The 23,969-nt window shown below is 33.8% G+C and overlaps 1 protein-coding gene across 7 annotated transcripts; it reads right to left on the bottom strand.

Moving 5' to 3' along the window:
• Nucleotides 1–16,012: 16,012 nt before the first annotated feature.
• LOC127245625 (chaperone protein dnaJ 15-like) lies at nucleotides 16,013–22,893 on the bottom strand. 7 transcript variants are annotated; one of them, XM_051266621.1, is made up of 13 exons: nucleotides 22,626–22,647; nucleotides 22,251–22,514; nucleotides 21,774–22,132; nucleotides 21,503–21,615; nucleotides 21,155–21,237; nucleotides 20,964–21,075; nucleotides 20,741–20,845; nucleotides 20,425–20,475; nucleotides 18,000–18,089; nucleotides 17,790–17,898; nucleotides 17,515–17,663; nucleotides 17,354–17,407; nucleotides 16,013–16,737 (listed from the first exon to the last, which is right to left on the bottom strand). In XM_051266621.1, exons 5-13 carry the CDS (start codon nucleotides 21,217–21,219, stop codon nucleotides 16,501–16,503), a joined length of 972 nt encoding a protein of 323 aa, XP_051122578.1. In that variant the 5' UTR covers nucleotides 21,220–21,237; nucleotides 21,503–21,615; nucleotides 21,774–22,132; nucleotides 22,251–22,514; nucleotides 22,626–22,647; the 3' UTR covers nucleotides 16,013–16,500. The 7 variants fall into 7 exon arrangements, with proteins under 7 accessions (XP_051122578.1, XP_051122574.1, XP_051122573.1 ...); XM_051266617.1 differs by lacking the exons at nucleotides 21,774–22,132; nucleotides 22,626–22,647 and adding an exon at nucleotides 22,811–22,893 and having other exon boundaries at nucleotides 21,503–21,635; XM_051266616.1 differs by lacking the exons at nucleotides 21,774–22,132; nucleotides 22,626–22,647 and adding an exon at nucleotides 22,680–22,810 and having other exon boundaries at nucleotides 21,503–21,635.
• Nucleotides 22,894–23,969: the final 1,076 nt, after the last annotated feature.

The following is a 23,969-nucleotide window of genomic DNA, read 5'->3' as shown; positions in this document are numbered from 1 at the left end:
TTTATAATAAGATCTAGCTAACAATTAATGATATATATATATGTGTGTTAGTCGTGTGTGTGTGTGGATTGGTAGTTGAACTATCAACAAGTTATTTGATTTGTGCGTTGCCCCTGCCTTGAGTTTAATTAATTAATTGCCTTGATCAGAAAGTTAAGCCAGGCCGAGATTTCTTACTACACTAGCATTTATACTAGCTACGTGTGTGTATGTCCAAGATATATATATATATATATATATATATTATATTAGGGTCGCTGGTTAGGCGGCTCGATCGGCTCCTTTTCTTGTTCTCTTCAGATCTAATTAGCAAATTAAAAGCTAAGCAAGTTAAGTTGTTCACTTCACTTGATCAACGTCAACATCAGTATATATATATATATACACACATCATCCTCATCAAACCAATTGACACGGAACGGATGCTACTGTGTTTTATGTATCAGAATGGCATCAAACATATGTCTTTCCCGCTCTTCATCATTCTTACCATTCTTACCAACGCTGCCCCGTGTTGCTCTGACGACGCCGCCTTGATGTTTCATTTCAATTACGGTTTTATTATTCTTTATTTGTTACAATTTATAAATAACAAAATAAATTATACCTTCTTAAAAGAAATATGAGTAGGAATATGAAAAATACAGAAAGAAAAAAAAATTAATTAGCTAATTCAATCCCAAAGTAGAGTAATTAATAAATTTGCTATAAAATTTAATATTATAGATGTCGATCATATCATTTTAAAAATACATTGTATTATATATTTATAGGATCTATATTTGTTTTTGCTCAGGGTTTTAAAATAAAACTATGGCCCTACCTGCAAACCATGCAAGTAAAATAATAAGTTGTTTTGTTCTGAAAGCGATAACGTGGTGGTGTGTAGTGAACTTGTGATCGTAACATCATGAATTCAAACTCCGACGTTTTCAGATTCACGTGTCACATATTAGGTTCGGCCAGAGTTTGACGGCCGCATATTTTCGCGTTATCAATAATAAAAAATAAAATAATAAGTCGTTTTAGTCTGAAATCTGAATGGTAAAGTAAAATGCATGATGATGATGGTGGTGACATGGGCATTCATGTTAGTCTGAGTTCGTATACCTAAGTGTGTAGCCACCTAACAGATGGTTGATAGAACGAATGTATTGTGTGGATATATTATATTATAATATCATATCCACGCTACATATTTCCTTATGGACCTTTTCAATTCTCCTGCAGCATCTGTCCTATGCCACCTCTGATTATTCCTTCTTTCAGACCAAATTAATAATAAAACTTATGATGACGACGAGACGAGAGGGCCAAATTTTGTTGCAAATTAATTATTTATTTAAAATTGCTGAAACCGCTCAATTAAAACCCCTCTCTGTTTTCTACCTAGATTAATTAATTAATTACTACTGGTCAGAAAACTAATTTTGATATACATTACTGACCGGAAGAGGATGCTGTCAGAGGAGATGAACATGTCTCAAAGCCCGTCCCTCGTTGTCCCGCAGAAGTCGTCATAGTTGAATCTCGATTTGGGATTTGAATGACCGAACAGAGAAGAAGACGACCAGGAAGTTATCTCAATTCAATTAGGCTTGATCCTCTTTGTTTTTTTATACGTGTGAACCCGCCGCGGCAGCCGAAAGTGCACACTAGCTAAACCCCCGGTCGAATCTAATATTATATAAATTAGATCCGATAAGATAAATCACACTCGGCGAACCTAATATTGTACAAGTGGACCTGGAGATATTTGGTTTGATCCCGTTTGTTTTGGCTTTCTTATTTCCAATTGTATAATATTGTTTTTAGCATTATTTTAGTATTCAATTTCTTTTAGTTACAATCCGGTACTACTGTTTTGTATATTATATACAAAATTTTATTCAATAAATTCAATGAGTCGGGATATGCAAATTCACAGTGTACTCTTCTGTCTCCTACTAGGTGATATCCCTCTCATAAAATGACTCAATGAATGAATGAATAAGGTATATGATTTTGTTTACACAAATCAAAAAAATTTATTTTTGATATGATCATATACTCCCTCCGACCCGATCCAAATGGGTTCTTTGAAATTTTGTAATAGATTATGAAATAATAGTATTTTATTAGTTAGTGGAAGTGTGTAAGAGGTTTTTGATATTTTTGTCGTATGTTTGTAATTTATATAAAATTTAAGGGTATTTTTGTATTGGTATATAATTATTTTTATTAAAATAGAAAAGAAATACTCTAAAGTGAAACGGACGAAAATAGTAAAAATTGTACTTTGAGTTTGAGTTTGGACGGAGGAATTACAATAATATATTTAGAAAACAGTACATGGAGTATATATTCTTTTATAAAATACCAAATGAAATATTTAATTTTTTGTATTAATTTTAAAACTCCAATGCTTCTAAAAACAAATATTGTCCCAAATGAAAAAGATCTTTTGGAGTTTTGTAATAGATTAAAAAATAATATTTCCTCCGTTCGCCTAAGCGTTACATTTATCTTTTTGCGTCGTTATATTTAATATTCAAAATATATTTATATTTGTAAAATAATTTGTACCAATATCATCGTATTAGTATTATAAAACACTAATAGAAATATCAATATTCATACTTGTGATATAAATTGTGTAGACGGCTGAAACATAGTACTCTCAAAGGAAAACGACTAAATTTGATACGATACATTCAAGACATAACAATTTAACTTAATTAATAAAATTAAATTTAAAATAATTAAATCTAAGTTAAACTTAAATAACTAATTAAATATTTCAACATCATTTCAAGGTCAAATGGTATTAAAAAAAATAACATGAATTAATCTAATCTAACTTAAATAACTAATTAAATATTTCTAACATTCTTTTAAAGTTAAATTGTATAGGAAAAATAACTTGAATTTGCAAAGAGATATTGAAGATGGCGCAATCACAATTGTCTATTGTAGCAGAATCAAAAGAAGAAGTACCTTCAATTAAATTAGGGTCAGAAACAAAGTTAGAAATGACCGGATTCTCACTAGAGTCGAAAAATATTAGAACTCTCAACGGAGTCGAAAATGATAGGACACTCAACGAAGTCGGAAAGAACGAGACTCTCACTAGAGTCGAAAACAACGGGATTCTCACTGGATTCGAAAAATGACAAAACTCTCAATAGAGTCGAAAACAAAATACTCTCAACCCAATCGGGAGCAGCAATTTGTACGTAACTATGACAAGTCCGACCAATTGCTGACGGATTTCAAAATTGAAAGACTTTCGATTATGCAAGAATTCAAAACAAAAATCTAAAAATTAGGAGACCTTTGTTGACGTTCTTAAAAAAAAATAATAATAAATAAATAAAAATTTTAAATTTAGAAAACCTCTGAGTTATTGAATGTACTTAAAAAAAAATATGAGTTAGTAAACTATATTATTCAAGTAATCTCTGATATTTTATAAAAAGAAATTTGATTGAGAACTAGAAAATAAAAATATAATAATAATGGAAATAGAAATTTATAAATAGACATAACATTTGATTATATATACTCAAATCATAAAACAATTAAATTCAATCCAAAACTAAACAACTCAAATCATAAAACAATTAAATTCAATCCAAAACTAAACAACTAATTAAATATCTCAATAATACTAATATTAATAGTAATACTAGTCACTTAATGAAAATGCTGTAGGAGTAGTCGCTGTTGATTGTATATTGTATATTGCACAGAAACTGAACAGAACAGTAGCTCTGTATAATGCTTTTAAGGTGATCGCAGAGCAGTGGTTGCCCAATTGTAGGTTGACACCAAACCTCCTTAAAAACCACCTAAATAAGATTAATATATAGGGCATGTTTACTATAGACGATAAGATAGGATTATAAAATATTTTTCTGTGTTATCTACCACACGATCAGTATATGATCGCATCCTATCAAGTATAGTATACACACTGGTATTGTATGGCTATGTAGAATGTAATATATTTTTTACATGTGGATATATACTATTACACTGAGAGCCGATTATTTATAGGCTAATAGAATATTGTATGTATGATTAATTTGATCAATCATAATAAATTATATATGTATATACATATATCATTATCACGTACATTTATTGCCTCTTGGCGCGCTAAGCTGGTGGATCAAGAATCCAAAGTACATTAGTCTCGTAAGAGAGGGTCTGGTGGTGTAGGGATTGAACTTGTGATCGTGAGGTCATGGGTTCAAATCCCCGATATCTCAGGTCACCTGCCACACATGATTCTCCTAGCGTGATTTTCCCGTCGGTTATTTAAATTTAAATAGAAAAATTCGAAGTAGAATACAAGGCAGGGCCTGGTGAGAGGTAGGAGCAACTAATTCATTTCAGAGCAGTAGGTTTGACTGAAGGTTTACTCAGTGGACACTTTTGGTATAAAAAAAAAAAAAAAATGCACGAGAGATAACTAACCAATAAAGCCCGTGACATGCATTTGATAATCACATAATAATAGCATCATTAATTATCGAAGAGTTAGGATGCATGTGAAAGAAGCTATCTCATCTAGCAACATTATTACTAAAATACTGTATAGCCCACCTGTGGTAGTACAATGTGAAAAAGACATATACAAGGCTCGAAGAGCCTCAAATTTTGATTATTTATTTATAGTATTGGGCAGAGGGCAGAGGAAAGAAAGGGGATGCTCTATACATGCATTAGAAAAACTTAGTCTGTTAGATCATGTAAATTTAAATTAAATTTAAATTAAATTTGTCCGTGAATGACGACAAACGGAGAAAATGTGGAACTCAGGGTCTGATTTCATATTAGATGACGGTAATTTATATTATCTAACAAAGTCAAATTGCTAATAATTTATTTATGATCTGAAATTTTTTTAAAACAAAAATTATATCAAAATACTCTTTCTTCCTCCATCCTGAATAGATGATTCTTTTATTTCGGATACAAATTATTAAAGTAATATAAATTAATAATTTATGATATTATTTTATTATTTTTATAAGAATAGTATTATTGATTTTTAAACAATATGAATAAAAATATATATGATTAAATGAAATTTAAAATATTTATTTAAATATTTTTAATTTTATATCTCAATAAAAATATATATAGATACAATTTTGTTTATAATAAAATTTTATAGAATCTAAAACAAATTAAAAAAAAAAAAAAAAAGTTATCTATTCTAGACGGATGTAATAATAATTATTTTATCCCACATAATTTGGTCACTCTTTCAGTCACTTTCAAATCATTTGTCCACTCTTTCTTGGTTGGTCTCATATATATTTTTTTGAAATATAATTATACATTTTAAAATTTATAATTTATAATTTTTTATTTTGATTCAACTATTTAGTGATTTTAATTTTAATCTATAATTATTTTACTATATCATAATTATTTTAATACCGTTGTTAATTACTTACTAAGTACATAATATCTAAAATTTTGTGTATAAATTATTATTATCAAATACGTGTGTTCATTTGTGGGTTTTAATTTTTTTATTTGGATTTGGATTTTTTTAATAATAAAAAATTAGAATTTGAATAATTGTTTGATGTAATATAAATAGAAATGATGTGATTATTGAATGTAAATAAATTTATACTATTATTAAAAAGAATAATTATTTAATTATACAACCTTATAAAATATTATTATTATTATTATTATGGGTATTGCTTAGGATGTTTGCGTGATTGACGTGACGTTGAGATTTGTATGGTATTGTTTTGGAGTTCGGTTTCAACGGGAAAGATCTCTCCGAATCTTACTAACTTCATCTCGACAGCCACAGGGAAAGCATGCATACATATATATATATATATATATATATATATATGCTGCCTTGCAATTGCAATTATTATAGTATTTAAATAAATCTAAATTAAATTGTTGTACTAAATACACCTTTCTCTCTCTTCGAATATTTCTTATTATAATAGAGTACTCCTATAATGAGGCTTCCAAAGTCTTCATTGTAAGTCCGACCATGTCCCACCATGTCTCCACTATATATACACACACTTTCAGTTTCATGTGCATTTTCCCCTCCCTAACCGGTGGCCAGGTCAACATTCTATTCTTAAATTGATTAACAAAACTTAAACACTCATTCACCTGTTCCATTATTAATAATATTATTATTGAGATATTTTAGTAATTTACTTTATAACTTATATTAAATGTTTACTATCTAGATTGTGTCATTATTGTTTAGTTATATTTATTACATTAAAATTATAATTTGTTCACTTTAGTTATGTCACAAAGTTTTAGGTATTATGTACTTATGAAATAATTAAAAAATTATTAGTAGAAATAATTATTATATGGTAAAAATAATTAAATATTAAGATTAAAATGATTAAATAGTTTAACTAAAATAAAAATATATATTATAAATTTTAAAATATAATTAAAATGTATAATTATATTTAAAAAAAAATAACAGGATAGACAAAAATAAAAAGAATAAAGTGGACAGATATAGTAATTGATTATAAGCATCCACACTCTCAAGTCTCAGTTGAACCTTTTATTTGTACCATTAACATTGATGACGCCAACTTATGTTATTTTCTAATGTTATGATGATATCAAGGAGAGTGAAGAGAAAAATAGTGGTTTGTTCATATTGAGTTTTTTTTAGTAGAATAAATTTTCATAAATGTTATTTTTTAAAAAATATACAATATATATACATATGTTATTCATTCTAAAAAAATCAACAATTTAATACAAAATATTAATTTTATATTATCAATACAATTTTCTATAACTAATATAAGTGTGTTTTTTTTTCACCAAATCTCCGGTTTCATATTATTTGGATTTTAAGTTTCACAAAAAATTAAAAGGAAAAAAAAAATTCTCACAAACAATCTCATCAAATATTATTTTAATATCAAACTCAAACCGATTTTTTCCCATACCAATCAAAAGAAACAAATCTTAAAAACGCATTCATTAAAAAATAAAAAGTAAACAAACTCAGTATGTAATTCAAAAAAGAAAATATATATATATATATGATTATCCCTCTATCTATAGGTCTTAAATTTCTTGTTAATTTTATAACCCAATAATTTTCAACATGAAGAATTGTTGTATTTTTATTTTCACCTTTTAATGACAATGGCTACAACAATACAATTTTATTTTATTTTTAATCGTTATTATCCATGAGTTAAAAATTATGCACAATTTCAGTTTCTTTAAATTTATAATCTTAGTCAACATTAAAAAAAAAATATCAATTTTGTAACAAAATTTTTTCGTTGTTGAATCCATTTTTTTCCGTTACTAATGATATTAGAGACGGAATTTAAGATGGAATTACGTTAACTACGTGAACTTTAGTAACGGAATTCCGTTACAGATATACTATTTTTTTTTATAGTGCAATATATTTACCATCAGTGTAGTGTAGGACACAATCTTTATTGTCTTTAGTCAACATATTGCTCTTTTGAAAATCTTACATATAATGGTTATGATATAAGCTTAGTCATCTAATTATCCTAAATCAATTAAATTTCTATTCAAATCTGTAAGCATGTGGCATTACAAAATTTTAATTTTAAATTTCTATTCAAATCATATATATATATTTTGTTATTTAATCTATTCAAATACAAGATCTAATTTTGTTAGTAAGTATAGTGTCACAGGTTAACTTCCTTCACTCGAAGTAACCGTGCACCCTTAGCAACTCACTCCCATCGGCTACTAAGGCAGGCTTCCCCAACTCGGCCAAGCACCACAAAAGCCAAAGGCTTTTTAGAAAGAGAAAGTGTGGAGAGAAATGCTTTTGATTGCTAATACTTGGATGATTTACAAGTAAGGTGCAAACACCTATTTATACAAGCCAAATGAGTAAATGTTATCTCCCCAACTACCGAATTAAATGCAATCTACCAACAATCAACCATCAACTCCCAACTACCTCATTAATGCCAAGTTCTACCCCCTTCTGGAACCTTCTAGAAGATGATAGTAAGTTTGAGTGAAGTCTTTGGCATAATGAAAAAGTGCTAAGTATAGAAAAACCACCGCCACGTGACCACTCGAAAGTCCGACCGTGACAACTCTCCCCCACCTAAACCTTGACGTCCTCGTCAAGTGCTCGCTCGATACGCCTCGATGTGGTTCTTGAATTGCCATAGGTCTTGTTCTTTCTCCTATGACGCTTCGCTATCCGGCTCGCCTTTCCATCGGACTAAGTAATCGGTCCAACGGGGTGTCCCCCGTTTGCCCATCACACGATCCCCCATAATCTCCACAATGTCTTTCTCGTAGGACACCGTCGTTGTCGGTGGAGCACGGTGTGACTCGTTCCGAGACGGGTCCACCTCATCCTTGTGATACGGCTTCAATAAGCTCACGTGAAAGACCGGGTGGATCTTAAAGTTGTCGGGTAGGTTGAGTAGGTACGATCGTGTGTCGACCTTTTTCACCACCTCGAACGGTCCTTCGTACTTCCGTGTCAAGCCTTTGTGCACTTGACGATCGCCTTTATATTTCTCCCCAATATTCGGACCAACACTTGGTCAGTGGACGTCGCTTGTCGTCCGCCCACTTCTTAATCCGTTTTGCGGCCTTTGCCAAGTACGCCCTTGCTATGTCGTGCTCCTCGTTCCATCCTTTAGCAAGTTTGTACGCCGCCGGACTCGCTCCTTCGTATCCCCATGCCAACTCGTGGGGCGTCGTAGGTTGTTGCCCCGTCACCAACTCGAAAGGACTCCGATTGGTAGACTCGCTACGCTGCAAGTTATACGAGAATTGTGCAACATCAAGTAAACGAGCCCAATCGGTTTGGTTGGCACTTAAAAAGTGTCGGAAGTATATCTCCAACAAGTGATTCGCCCGCTCGGTTTGGCCGTCGGTTTGTGAGTGAAAGCTCGTCGAGAAGTGGAGACTCGACCCCAAGAGCATGAAAATCTCCCTCCAAAACTTCCCGGTGAAGCGCGGGTCACGGTCGCTAATGATATATCTCGGCACTCCCCAATACTTGACCACGTGCTTCAAGAATAGTCGGGCGGCTTCCTCGGCTTTGCAATCTTTTGTCGCCAGTATGAATGTCCCATACTTGGAAAACCTATCGATCACCACCATGATCGATCCGCATCCGTCCGCCTTTGGTAACGCCGAGATGAAATCCATCGTCACACTATTCCACGGCCACTCGGAAATCGGCAATGGTTCCAAAAGTCCCGCCGGTTTGGCTTGCTCAACCTTGTCTTGTTGGCAAACCAAGCACGTCCGCATGTAGGCATTGATATCATCCCGCATGTTAGGCCAATAAAACAATTGTTCGACCAAAGCCTTAGTACGATGAATATCTGGGTGTCCCGCCCATTTGGAGTCGTGGCACTCCTTAAGGATATCCCGCCGAAGGTTATCCCACCGTGGCACAGATAGTCGATCCCCGACCGTGAAGAGTAGGCCATTCTCTTCCCAAAACTTCCTCGTTGTGCCCTTCTTAGTCATTTCTATCAAGTTCGTGGCTATGGAATCCTCGGCTAATCCCTCATTGATCCGGTCAGCAAGGTTTCCTTGCACTTGAGTTATCGCCGCAAAGGAGGCCTTCCGACTAAGTGCATCCGCCACGACATTGGCTTTGCCCGGTTTGTACACCAACATGTAGTCGAACTCTGCCAAAAAGTCTTGCCACCATGCTTGCTTCGGGGTGATCTTCTTTTGGTTTTGAAAGTAACTCGTCGCCACATTATCCGTCTTGATCACAAAGTGACTCCCGAGCAAATAATGCCTCCACGTCCAAAGGCAATGGATGATCGCTAACATTTCCTTGTCATGGACTGGGTACCTTCTCTCCGTGTCGTTGAGTTTCCGAGACTCGTATGCCACGGGATGCCCCTCTTGCATCACTACTCCTCCAATGGCATAGTCTGAGGCATCCGTGTGAAGCTCGAACGGCTTCGAGTAATCCGAGAGGCTAAGTACTGGGTCCTCCACGACCGCCGTCTTCAAGTTCTCGAAAGATGCTTGGCACTCGTCACCCCACTCCTAAGCAACTTTCTTCTTCAACAAATTTGCCAATGGCGTCGCCCTCGCCGAGTACCCCGCAATGAATCTCCGGTAGTAGTTCACCAACCCAAGGAACGACCAAAGTTCGGAAATGTTCTTGGGCGGTTCCCACTCGAAAATTGCCCGTACTTTCTTCGTGTCCATCAAAATCTCGCCTTCCTTCACTTTGTGTCCGAGGAACATCACCTCCGATTGGGCGAACGAGCACTTCTCCAATTTCACGTACAACTCGTTCTCTCGCAAGACCCGGAACACCAATCGCAAGTACTCTGCATGCTCATCTAGAGACTCGCTATAAATGACTATGTCATCCAAGTACACCACAACAAACTTGTCTAAAAATGGGTGAAATATCTTATTCATCAAAGTGCAAAATGTAGTTGGTGCATTGGTTAAGCCAAAGGGCATAACCAAGAACTCGTAGGAGCCGTACCTCGTTACGAAAGTGATCTTTGGCTCGTCGCCTTCCGCAATCCGGACTTGCCAATACCCCAATCGCAAGTCCAACTTCGAAAACCACTTGGCTTTCCCCAAGCGGTGGAACAAGTCCGCCACCAATGGTATCGGGTACTTATTCTTGATTGTCACCTTGTTGAGCGTCCGGTAGTCAATGCACATTCGAAGGCTTCCGTCTTGCTTCTTTTGGAATAGCACCGGTGCGCCATAAGGAGCTTTTGACGGTCGGATGTAGCCGGCATCCAACAACTCTTTTAGTTGTCTTCGAAGTTCCTCCAATTCGGGCGGGGCCATCAGGTATGGACCCATTGCCGGAGGTCTCGCCCCTTTCTCCAATTCAATTTTGTGATCGACTTCTCGTATCGGGGGCAACTTCTTTGGTAATTCAGGGGGCATCACATCCTCGAACCCGTCTAGTACGCCTTTGATCTCCGTTGGGACATCTTGGCCTTTTGATGGGTCATCCTCCTTGAGAGCCACGAAGTACGTCTCGTGCCCTCGCTTGAATCCCTTCAAAACTTGCATAGCCGACAAAACATGTGATTTAACCTTTTCAACATGTAAAGGAACATGAACGTTTACGTCACCTTCCGTGAAGCTCATTGACTTGGTTTTGTGGAAGATCACCGTCATTTCTCTCATGAACTTCACACCAAATATGACTTTGTAATCGCTCATCGGTAGCACCATGAAGTCCAATTTGCCGTGCCATCCACTAATTTGAACTGGGACTTGTTTGGCCATGCCGGTGATTGGTTTTGACGCCGAATCCGCCGGTTTCATCCACCCGATTTCCTTTGTCACCTTTACACCCATTTCCACCGCCTTGTCTTTGGACAAGAAGTTTCGAGATGCTCCTGAATCCATCAAGACCTTCGTAGATACCCCGTTCACCTTGGCCTCGCAATATATGAGTTGATCCTCGGGTCCCTCCTCCGTAGGCACTGTGAACATTTCCTCGTTTGCCTTTACGGCATTGAGGACTCTCATTGCTCCCAATCTCGCCTCTTCGGGCTTCTCCCGCTCCTCTTGGACTACGGTGGTAGCATTGAGAGCTTTCCTCTTCGGACAATCCCTAACAAAGTGTGGTCCTCCACACGTGAAACAACTCCGGTCCTTTGCATCGGTCTCGGGTGCTCTCTCCTGAACCCTTAAAAAATGGTTTGTTCATCGGCTTGTAGGGCTTCACTCCCCCACCTTTGTCCTTGATCACTTTCTTGGGCACAAAGTCCCGTCGGATCTCCAAAAGATCCTCGGCCGCTGATATGGCTTCTTGTAATGTTTGGACCTTTTGGCGCCTCAACTCGATCGCCGCCCATGTTTGTAACCCCTCCATGAAGTTGAACAAATGATCCTTCTCGACCATCTTGGGGAGTTCGAGCATCAACTATGTGTATTCATTGATGTACTCCCTAACGCTACTCGTATGTTTGAGGTCGCGCAACTTCTTCTTGGCCATCTCCTCGGCATTCTTCGGGTAGAATTGATCCTTCAAGTCGGACTTGAATTCTTCCCACGTATCGATTCGGGCTACCCCTCGGGCTGTATCATTGTGGCGCCTCATCTACCACAAACCCGCATTATCCGACAAGTACAAGACCACCGTCTTGATTTTGTCCTCCTCATCGCGTATTCTTTCTGCACCTTGGTGCCACCTCCCTCCAAAAGAAATTATCAATTTCCTTAGGAATACGCTTACCCCAATACTTCGGAGGTTCCGGAGCTCTAACCCGCGAACCTTCCCGCACCTTGGTGCCGCCTCCCTCCAATGCTGCCTTGAACAAGACTCGATCCTCCTCAAGGCGCTCCAACCTCAAAGTCGTATGTTCCCGCAATTCGCATAACTCCACCGCGGTCATGGCTTTGAATTCCACCCTCAATTTGTTAAGGGACGTCATCATGGTACCCTTCAACGCATTGATAGATTCCAACACGAAACTCCTCAACTCGTGGAGTCCCGCCAAGGCGTTGTTCTCGACTTCGCCCATGTTCATCTCTAAGGTGTTCAACCGCTCTATGGACTCCCCCACGGCAAGCTCCAGCTTGACCGCCCGTGTTTCCAACTCCGCAATGAATTTCCGAGACCTACTTCGTCTCTCCTTGCGTCCATCCAAGCCCGCAGCATTCCGTCCGACACGTTCCCGTCGTTTTCTCCCGACATTCCCACCGCTTGCCAAGATCGTTGGTCTGATACCACGTGTCACTGGTTAACTTCCTTCACTCGAAGTAACCGTGCGCCTCTTAGCAACTCGCTCACGTCGGCTATTAAGGTATGCTTCCCCAACTCGGCCAAGCACCACAAAAGCCAAAGGCTTTTTAGAGGGAGAAACTAAAGAGAAAAAGTGTGGAGAAAAATATTTTTAATTGCTAAGACTTGGATGATTTACAAGTGAGGTGCAAGCACCTATTTATACAAGCCAAATGAGTAAATGCTATCTCCCCAACTACCGAATTAAATGCAATCTACCAACAATCAACCATCAACTCTCATCTACCTTATTAATGTCAAGTTCTACCACCTTCTAAAACCTTCTAGAAGATACTAGTGAGTTTGAGTGAAGTCTTTGGCATAATGAAAAAGTGTTAAGTATAGAAAAACCACCGCGACCGCTCAAAAATCCGACCGTGACAATAGGCCTCTCATTACATATTATAAATATTTTTAATTGATATTTATTTACGTCGATATTATACATCTGTTGAAATATCATTTTTTATTGTTGGGGAAAATGTGATATATATTTGTAAGATAGTGAAGAGAATAGTTGAATAGTTCGTCAAATCACGTTGAATGTGCTTTTTAAATAAAATAATTTTACCTCATGCTTTGTCACGAGTATAAGGAATTTCTAATAAAAGAATAACTTGATTTTTGTCCAAAAAAAAACGAATGAAATTGAAGTCAAAGATATCAAAGTGAGTAAGGTTGTAAATTCATGTAGGAATTATATATTTTTTTTCAATTCATTTTTCTTCTAAATGAAGCCAAAACACCATACATTTAGCAGAGTTATAAAACAAACGAAAAGTTCGCGAGTTCGGCTCGGTTCGGTTCGGTTCGTTTGAGCTCGCTAAGAGCTCGTTCGTTAAGCTAAACGAGCCGAATACGAACATAAATTTTGGCTCGTTATGTTCACGAACGAACTCGAGCTTATTCGCGAACGTTCGATAGTATTTATTAGAAAAATTAAATTAATAATTTTATATTTAATAAGTATATATATTTATAATATTATATTGCAGTCTATTTTTATTTACATTTATTAATAAAAATTATAATTATTATTAACTAAATTTAAATTTTTTAAAAATTAAATATATAAAATAAAATTTCTCTTAACGAGTCAAGTCGAGCCGAACACGAACAAAAAAATTGCTAAACAAGCCGAGCTCAAACAAAAATTTCAGCTCGTATCTCTTAACGAACAAACACGAACCGAGCTCGAGTCTTTAACGAACTGAACTCAAACATGACAAGTTCGAATCTGTTGACTCGTTTACAGCTCTAACATTTAGAGGCATAGGAGGTGAACAAAATATCATGCATTTTCAGTTTAAAATCATGATTTATTTTCAAAAATTTTAAACACTATTTTGAAGAAGATATCTTGTCACTTTTGAACTCAATTTTAAAGTTTAAAATTTAAGAGACACAATTATTTGACAAATGATACAATTTTTTTATTCTAAATTTTCAGGAAATGTACTTTTACTTAGACGTGGGCATGCATAATTTTCAAAACATGAACTCTACCTTAAGTGTGACACACTACAAAATTTATTCATTCTTTTATATAAAATTTAACTTCACAAACTGTGTTCTTCACGCATCCTCATTCTAGTTTTTATTTAGTCTCAAAGTTCTTTGATTTCAAAGATACTTAATTACACTAATATGATCAACAACATCAAATTAAAATATAAGCATAAAAAATACATGCAAAAATACTTACAAACTATATTTATATGCTCTCATCTCATTCAAATTTATGCTAATTTTTCATTTTTTGGTTATCATAAATAAAATACTTTTATTCTTTCTTTTAAAGTAAAAATACCATTTTTTTTACTATAAATTTTTTTTTAATCCATTTGTTTTAAACATTTGTGCCTAATCAAATCAGCATAAGTTTTAATAACCGAAGTAATATAAAATGATTATTTTCTAAAAATTTCATATTAAAAGTAAATATATTTGTGTCCCTTATACTGTAGAGATGGGTTTTTAAGAATAACCATAATTAATAAATATATTACTAGAAATGATTATAGTACAATACAAAAGACAAATTATAGATAATTAAATTAATTAATTGATTGTGTTGTAGGGAGCGAGGCAGCTGCACGGGTCTTGCTTATTAAATACCATGCTCATTAATCTGCCCTTGCTTTCTTAATACACCACACTTAATTAATACATACAAAACTAATCTACAGTGATATATCAAGTTCCTCCCCTAACATAAAATTAATTAATCACTTATGTTTTTTCTAGGAAAAAAAAATATATATACATGATGTAGAGTGTTTACCTATATAGCTACCAAGTCTAATCAAACCTTTTCCTTTTTCGGTTTGGTTTGTTTTGCTCTAAAGTTTGTTGATTGATTAGCAGCATCATCATGTACTTAATGCATAATTAAAATTGATTTATATATTCAATTAAAGAGGCGGGGTGGGTGGGGAGTAGGCTTTTCCTCGGCTTAACTTGTTATTCGTTAATGGTTTCCACCACACCTAATAATATAAAAATAGTCTTAAGGACATTAATCATGGTTGATTGAAGTCATAATTATCCTTTAAGATTGCCCAAATCCCAAACATGGCCCACCCACCCTATATTATAATTATTATTATTATATCCCTCTCAATCAATCACGTTCAACGCAAAGTTAATTAATCAAACACCCCCCAAATCAAATCCAATTAATAATCGAATCTCACCAAAATTGAAGGTATAATTAATTGAGTTAGAACATTGGAAAATACATCAATTGTGATAGTAACACAAACAAATAAGCTCCTCTATTATTATTATTACTATTTATTGTTTGTAATGATAGATGTCTCCTTTTTACAGCCTCAGAAGATCTGGCATAATCCCCTTTTTACAAAAGCATAATCATTAAATAATCCAAGGGGGGGAGGGGGGGGGGGGGGATGTTTGATTAACAGGTAGTAATAATAATAATAATAGTAGTAGTAATATGTAGTAAATTAACATGTAGAGTAGCAACTTGAATTTGTCTTAGGGAGTTAGTGGGTAGAAAAGACAGAATCAACCCCGCCCCCGTCACTACTCACTCACTGCAGTGCCTTACTAATTATAAATTACTTAGTGAGAATGCATATATAATATATATCGAAATGCAAATGGCAGGCGTCCCTTTCCTTCTCTTTATTATGTTGTTGATAATAGACATATAATATAGTGGTGAGGTGAGGTGAGGTGAGGTTGCTATCCGTTACAATTTTCAAATTTAATTTGGAGAGCTATAAACATATATAATATAAATAATTTTGATTAACAGAAAGTCCGGTGACTGGGAGGGGACTTAATTTAAAGAATAGTAGTAAGTTAACTAAGATCAATAAGAGAAACTAAACTAAACAAGTAAATGTGGAGGATGCTCTGCATGCATATATGGTGTGTAGGGTTGGTGACTGGGGTTCGCTGGTTGCCTCGCCGCAAGTCTATCTATCATCACACTAGTCGGTAGTCAGTCAGTCATCTCGGTGTAGATGTATTCTTTCTCTGTTCAAATGACAGACACTGCATAGCTTCTTTTAGCTACAACAGAATCACAAGAATTTGTGTTGTGATTGCTTCTTGTTCTACATAATAACCCAAGCTGAACGGACTTCGGGTATTAAACAGCCCTAACCAATAGAGAGTCACAAAATGACTGCACACTACTATTCAACTTCGAGCCATGGGAAGCAAGGATAGTTAGTTTTTAAGGTTATTCATTTTTTATCAGTAGATCCTTTAAGATTAATACCAAACCATTTCTTTTTTGAAGACTTATCTTTTGACTCTGAACTACCCTCTTCCCCTGCACTTTCGGATCTAAAATCTTCTCCAGTAAATTTGCTGCTGTTGCTTCCATTGCTGAAATGTCCGCTCCCACTTGAAATAGCAACGGATCTTGCAACAGTAAAGGAAGATTGGATGCTGTTGCGTTTTTTTAGCAGTTCATCAACCTGTTCAGTCATTATGAAAATCAGAATTTACACGAGGTTGCATACACTGCCAAACAAGCCATTACAGATGAATAAGTCAATGCTTGTTGGAAACAAACAACTTCTACCACAAATTGGTTTGCAAATAATTCCTCAGTACAGGCTTACTCCTAGCAGAGGGTTCAAGATAAGACAAAGACGTCAATGGGAATTTCAGTCTTCATTCAAACTAAGTTGAGAGATTTTAATCTTAGCCATGAAATTCTGATCAACTAAGGAAAGACCTTAAATCTAGGTAACACTAGTAAGAAGCTACAGCCAGCCGGAGTGGCCAGATCATTGTTCATGAGGAAACAAAGCAGATTAATCATAGTAAGTTCAGCATCAATAATGCTGGTTATGCCAAGCCTATGTTGATAATGATGATATACATAGAGTAGTCATGTGAGGAAAATTCAAGTTCCATTCTCAAGATACACATACATAAAAGATAATGGTCTTCTCTATTTCGGGACACACATATCAAAAGAGTAGGCCTGGATTAAAACAAAGATGCACTTCTGAATGAAAGCTTTGCAACAACAGAAGGTTACTCCAACAAGAAAACAACATTGAGGATTCTTGCTTGCAAACTTACAGACTGTTTTTCTTCACTGTATCTATTGGTAACTTCTTGGAATCGTGCCAATGCCTGAACATAGAGAAAATGGACTTTCATATTAGGATTATACCAAATATCTGCACTTCTTACCACAGAACACACCATAGCACAGTTCAGTGGGGGAGAATACTGAAGACCTTCCTATATTCTGTCTCAAACTGGCGTAGTTCATTTCTCTTCCTTAAAATCTGAGTTTCAATATCTCTGAGTTTTTGGGTTGTATCTCCATATGTCTTCACACAAAGTGCCTCAATTGTATAGATAGCAGGCTTAAAGAAATTGTCTCCTGAAGAAATCACGCCGTAAGGGGTTCAAGTTGCTTCTCACAATCATTGATTACTATTATAGAATTATAGGACAAAACACAATATTAATTAACAGTAAAATATCAAGTGTGGAAAGCAGTTCAAACCATAAACAGCAAATATGTGAGTGCCAGCCTTTAGCTCCGAAACCTCACAAGGTTGAAGGCCTTCCAGTCTTTTGAAGAAAGCAGCTTCAGGATCCTTAGCCATGGCCAGCTACACCATCAATGTGCATTTAGTAAGGAATATAATCATTCTAGCATCAAGCTTGCTCAGTAAAATTAGAGAATATATATATGTATATATAAATTGCGCACCGCATTTACAGTTGAATCCATTCTGTACACTTGAAAATGCAAGAAGTACATTCCAGCAGATGTAACCTTCCCTGTTTTCTCACTTTCTTCCTGCATATATTTGACACTATTCAGTTGACAAAATGACAAATGTGTTCCCAACATTGAAATTAAAAATATTCGACTATTTTCAGAGAACAGGAGAACAACATAATTTAAACATCTTTGGATGAAGAAGTGATTGGAAGTGACATTATGTACTGCAGATAAAAATCTTAAATAAGTTATGTGTAGACTTAGAATATAATCCAAAACACCGCAAAGCACTCGGTCTTCTCTGAAAAATAAAGTTTATAGTAATGGTGTAAAATAAGTTCAAAGTTCATATCAATATATAATATCAGTATATACATTGTGCATCAGTTGCGAACAGCATTGTCAAGGTCTAATAATTAAAATATGCATAGCAAGCAAACTGCACCATGTCAGTAGGATGGATAATTATGGAAAACGTCTTACAAGAATCAGACAGGATTTCGAGAGTACATAATGACTTAGACCATCCACAACACAGAAATCCACTTTTGGGAGTACATAATTAAATTATTTTGTTAATATTGATTTGTTTAATAAAATTAAATAATATTTGTATTTATATATTTTGAAATTTAAATTAATAAAATATATTCAATATTGATATTATTTTATAAAAATACTACAAAATTTTATAAATTATAAAAATATTATAAATTTAAAATATAATAATATATTTAATGTAAATCAATAAAATAATTTATATACATATCTAATATATATCGTATACATGTTATATGTCCCAATTAAAATGGGATACATGGCAAAAACCAAACATCTCCATGGGATACATGGCAAAAACCAAACATCTCCACGTAGATATTCGGGAGAAAATATCTCCTATTTTTTCTTTTTTTAAAGCTGAGGTGGCAAATCTCCAAAGCTCGTTGTTGCTGCTCTTAGGCCACATCCAACAAAGATACCCATTTAAAATATTTCTACACTTTGGCATCATATTATCTTTCATCCACATCATATTCTCCACATCATCATTTATCTTTTGTCTGATTGTATTTAATATTAAAAATATTCTTATATTTGTATAATTTTTTCACAAATGTCATTGTAACAGTATTACAAGACACTAATAAAAATATTTTTGTCATTTTTTTTTATTTGTACTACATTTTTGTATTAAAATTAATATTGAATGATCAACACGCTAAAAAATAAACGAGACCCTTAGAATCGAACGAAGGTAGTATATACTTATATTTATATTAAATTAATTATTTTTAAAAGTAAAAAATTTAATAAAATATATCAATAAAATTTTATATAATATAAAAGTATAAAAATAATTAAAATATAAATTTTAATAAAAATTAAATAAAACAAAAAGTGAAAATCTGATTGGTATCTGTGCAAGAGAAACCCACCGGATTCTTTATTTTGTTTAAAATTCAAAATGGTGACCTGCCATATGACCTCCCGAGAAGATACCCCGCTATTTCGTTTGGTTGTTAATTGATTATACTTGTTCGATTAACTGTTAGTATTAGCTGATTTGAATAAATGAATATACTATATGCTTATATTAAAGTATTTGAAATAACAATTAAAAATATTTTTATTTTATTTTTAAAATATACAGTTGCTTCTATGTGTAGCATTTCTTAGAAATTTTATTATTTCTTGAAAATTTTATTAAAATATTGCTTTTTTATTTTTTATATATTTTTGTAAATTAATTAATGTATTTTTATTTGAAAATATGATCATTCTTTTTTCATTAGAAGTGTAAAATATAAAAGAACAAATAATTCATATATATATATTTATTATGTTAATTTTTAATTAATTTATTTTTTCATTAAATTTATAATTTTAAATAAATTTATTCTAATATATTTATTTTTAACAAAAAATTTATTTGACAAAAACATATATATAGATAAATTAATAATATTAATATTTTTATTTTATCTTTATTCTAAAAAATTAAAACATTTTACCAATAAAATGATTTACATATAAAAAATAATTATTTTAATTATTTTAAATGCTGAAATATACTGCTTTTGGAGATCAATAGACTATTTCAAAAAAGTAATTTAGCAAACATTTAATTAGTTTTTTACCGATCAAACAACTAAAAGTTGTTCAATAAGTTAAAATTTTTACAGAAAGTTGCTTTCCAAATATGTGGTCTTCAAGTTAAATTCACATTGAATCACTTAACAAAGACTAATTCATCATCCTGCACAGTTCTATATCACGGCCACAGAGCTAAAATTACTAGTACAAATTAAAGAGGTGGTGTAAAACTTTTAGCCTCCACAATGAACACTTAAAACTGCATTATGATAAGGAAATCATAATACTATATAAACTATAAGAGACAGACATTTACCTGCAATGCCAGACCATACCCCCCATTTGCATCATGTTCAAAGTACAGGAGCTGAAAATCACATGAAACAAAAAGTTAAACCCCTAAGAGTGGAAACCATGATGCCTCTGGACAGATGCAATGCAAGTAGACAAAAGGTAAAAGATACATAGTATAAACTCCATTTATCTAGCTATTGCATATTATACCTGCATGAAATATTAGGGTCAATCAAATAACTTGTTTCTATTTTAACAGTGTTGAGTGTATTCATGTAGTCAACTTCAACTAAACAGTCCTTTATCCATCATTTATGTTACAAGAGATAAATGAACACCTTGAATTTACTTTGTGAAGCTGATGAAACTCTAACTACAATTCCTGAGTCTGCTTGCTCTTCACTGATGGTTACACCAAAGAAGTGAGCACATTGTTTCTCTACCTGTTTTTTAAGTAACAAACAGAAAAAAATTAAGATAAAATGCAAACCCAGAAAAAATAAATAAATAAATGAGTGCAAGCGGAAAAAGCTTTTTCTTATAGAGGTGGACTTCACCTACCTTGCCACTTACAGCAGTTCCCATTGGAAGAGGTCTAACTGTGACAGTTCCATTCAAAGCTTCTTCAAGAACATTAGCAGAAATTGTGGTCTTGATAGGCACACCCAATTTGCTAGCCAAATGAATAAAACTAATGAACTTAAATCGTATTAGACATATCAAATAGGTCCAGTCTTGAAGGAAAATTAAACCTGAATAAAGCAGCAAACATTGTATTGACAGTTCCAAGATTTGACAAATCAATCTCCATATCCATTCCTTCAGCATCAAGTGCCTTGTTGTAGTTGAAGACAAACAAGAAAAGATTGTAGTTGAAGACAAACAAGAAAAGTGTTAGAAGCCACCCTTAAATATATAAATAATTTTGACAGAACAATGTAAAATCAGATCAAAAACAAAATGATTATCCTGCCTCTCACAAACAATTACTAAGCAACAACAACCCAATGTTTCAAACCACTATCCTTTCGTATAATTTAGGAGATAAAACACACACATGTCAAAACAACCTGCAAGGAGAATACAAGGCATGAAAGTACCTCGAACCCTGAAAGATCATATTGCCTCCTTTTCTCTGGGTCAGATAAAATGTTGTATGAATATGCAACCTCCTTGAAAAGCTCAGAAGCTTCCGGATTGTTAGCATTCTTGTCTGGATGGTACCTGTTCATACTTTAGTTTTTCTCAACCACCAAAATTTACTACTCAAACATCAGGTTTATGTTTATGGGGTGTGCATGCATGTTGAATATTAAAGAGACATGAGACAAAAAAAATTTCTAATGAAAATTAGGAAGATATTTGTATAACCTATTCCTCAATCTAGCGTTGTATTATCCCTGCACTGTAAACACTTTTCTCCTTCAGAGCCAAATCTGAAACTATGAGCACAGCTCTACTCATTCTCGGACGAACAATTACCAAGCCTTTTAACTCCAGAGAAAAAATAAATCATTTCTTATAGGACAGAACTCTGCTGTAACCCATACTTCATGATAAAAATACTTATAATATAATATCATGAGCATATTCATATCACTATTCATCAAAGCAGCTTCAATCCCAATTAGAGAAATATAATAACACAAAAAGACAGTGATATCAAAATAAGATTGTTAAGTTAGGTCACAAAAGCAACCCAGGGATACGGTCAACTTCATAAATCGTTCCTACAAATGGAGACGTGAAATAATAAGCTCATATATTCAAATTAGCTCCAAGAAGAAATAGCTAGGTGCAGCATATGAAAATTCATAGAAGGGAGGAGATCTTAAAAAAGAAGCTCACTTGAGAGCAAGCTTTCGGTAGGCAGTCTTAATATCTTGATCAGAAGAGTCCTTAGAGACACAAAGCACCTCATATGGGTCTCTCCTCACCGGCAGTGCTGATGGCCCATCCACTTTAGAACCCACCATTATCCCCTCTCTAAACTCGGCTTTCTTTAATATTTGTTGTCAAGATTCACCTATAATGGTTCGCACATTCCCCCAAATATATCAGGGCTCGAATGTCACGTACAAAACTACGGCTAGATAGTCCCTCTCCAGTTATCTGCAAGTAAGCCGACAAATTTAGTTTCTTTCCAAGAAACGAGCAAGAGCCTACATAGTGTAAGTCGCATAAAAAAGGCTTCTCGAATGAATGGAAATCAGCAAAAATAACCCTGAAGAGTAATCAATAAAGCACACAGAGATTTTAGCAGCAAGATCTATTCACCGAGTAATGAAATAGGCCGCAGACATTGCAGCCCTATAACCAGCATAAACATAAATGAACAAATCGGGCAAATAAGAACAATTAACAAAGAACAGGTTAGGGCCTTTTCTTTATTTTTTCGAAATAGTTACCTCGTCGGATGTGCAAAACAGGGATGGACGAGGATGGATTGAAAGCGGGAGGGAAGATAAAGCGTGGCCGTGTTTTTTTTTTTTTTCCGCTTCTTTCTCTTGGGTGTATTAATTTTAGTTTAAATTTGGAAATAACGTATGATATTTTCTCAAAAATTTTTATTTGAATTTGATAATAACAAAATTTTGTAAGAAACTGTATTTGATCATATAAAAAAATAATATTTATACTTGAATTTGTTCATTTATGTTTTTGATAATTATTTTTTTATATTAAATATAAGAAATTATATTGATAATATAAAATAATAATATGTTTTGAATTATTGATTTTTGTAAATATTATAAAATCTACCTATTATGTTATATTATATTTCATGATAATATTTTTAAGGAATCGTACAATAAAAAAAAATACTGAGTGAACATAATTATTTTTTCTACATTTATCTACCAGAAACCAAGTTAAACGATTTTATAAAATAATTTTAACAACATAGATAATAGTTAGAGATGAAAAACCTCCATAAAAATTCTTTTACTGTTTCTGAGCTCTAAAGAATGATTAAGTATTCAAGTGATAAAATGAAAAAAAAAAAAATACAAGAAAATCTATTAATATTTATAGGTTTCTTCCTATTTATAGGTTAATGAAAAAAACTATTTTTTCATTCTTATTGCCCTTGATGGCACGCTTTCACCAATTTCTGTGTAATATTGTCTCACATTGCTAAATGTCTGGGAACTCTCCTACTATATAAGAGTGAGCCACTCCACCTCCACCTATTACCAATTAGTTTTAGGTTAGATACCCGGATCCCTTCTTAACATCTATGATGAAGAATGCGCATCTTCATTGCACATCTAGCATTGTTTTTTATTGGACTTAGGTTGAACCTCACCCTTTCTAGCTATTTTGCGGGGAATTGAAATGACGAAGTTGGAAACATATCCAACATGACATTTGAAGAAGGTTTTCTATCGCCAACGATGTGGCAAAACTCTATAATCAATATCTTATGTTCCAAGGCATTTGTGAAGTTCTCAATTTGGGAACATATGTCAAAAGAAATTATTTGACCCATATAAATGTCATTTTTTGTTTGTAAAAAAATATATGTAGAGGGCAATAGATATGTCATCTTATGGCAAATGGCGT

This window comes from Andrographis paniculata, unplaced genomic scaffold (genome assembly GCF_009805555.1).
Source record: "Andrographis paniculata isolate CXL003 unplaced genomic scaffold, ASM980555v1 Contig22END, whole genome shotgun sequence".
In the NCBI taxonomy this organism is placed as follows: domain Eukaryota; kingdom Viridiplantae; phylum Streptophyta; class Magnoliopsida; order Lamiales; family Acanthaceae; genus Andrographis; species Andrographis paniculata.
This window is presented reverse-complemented; position numbering and strand designations above follow the sequence as displayed.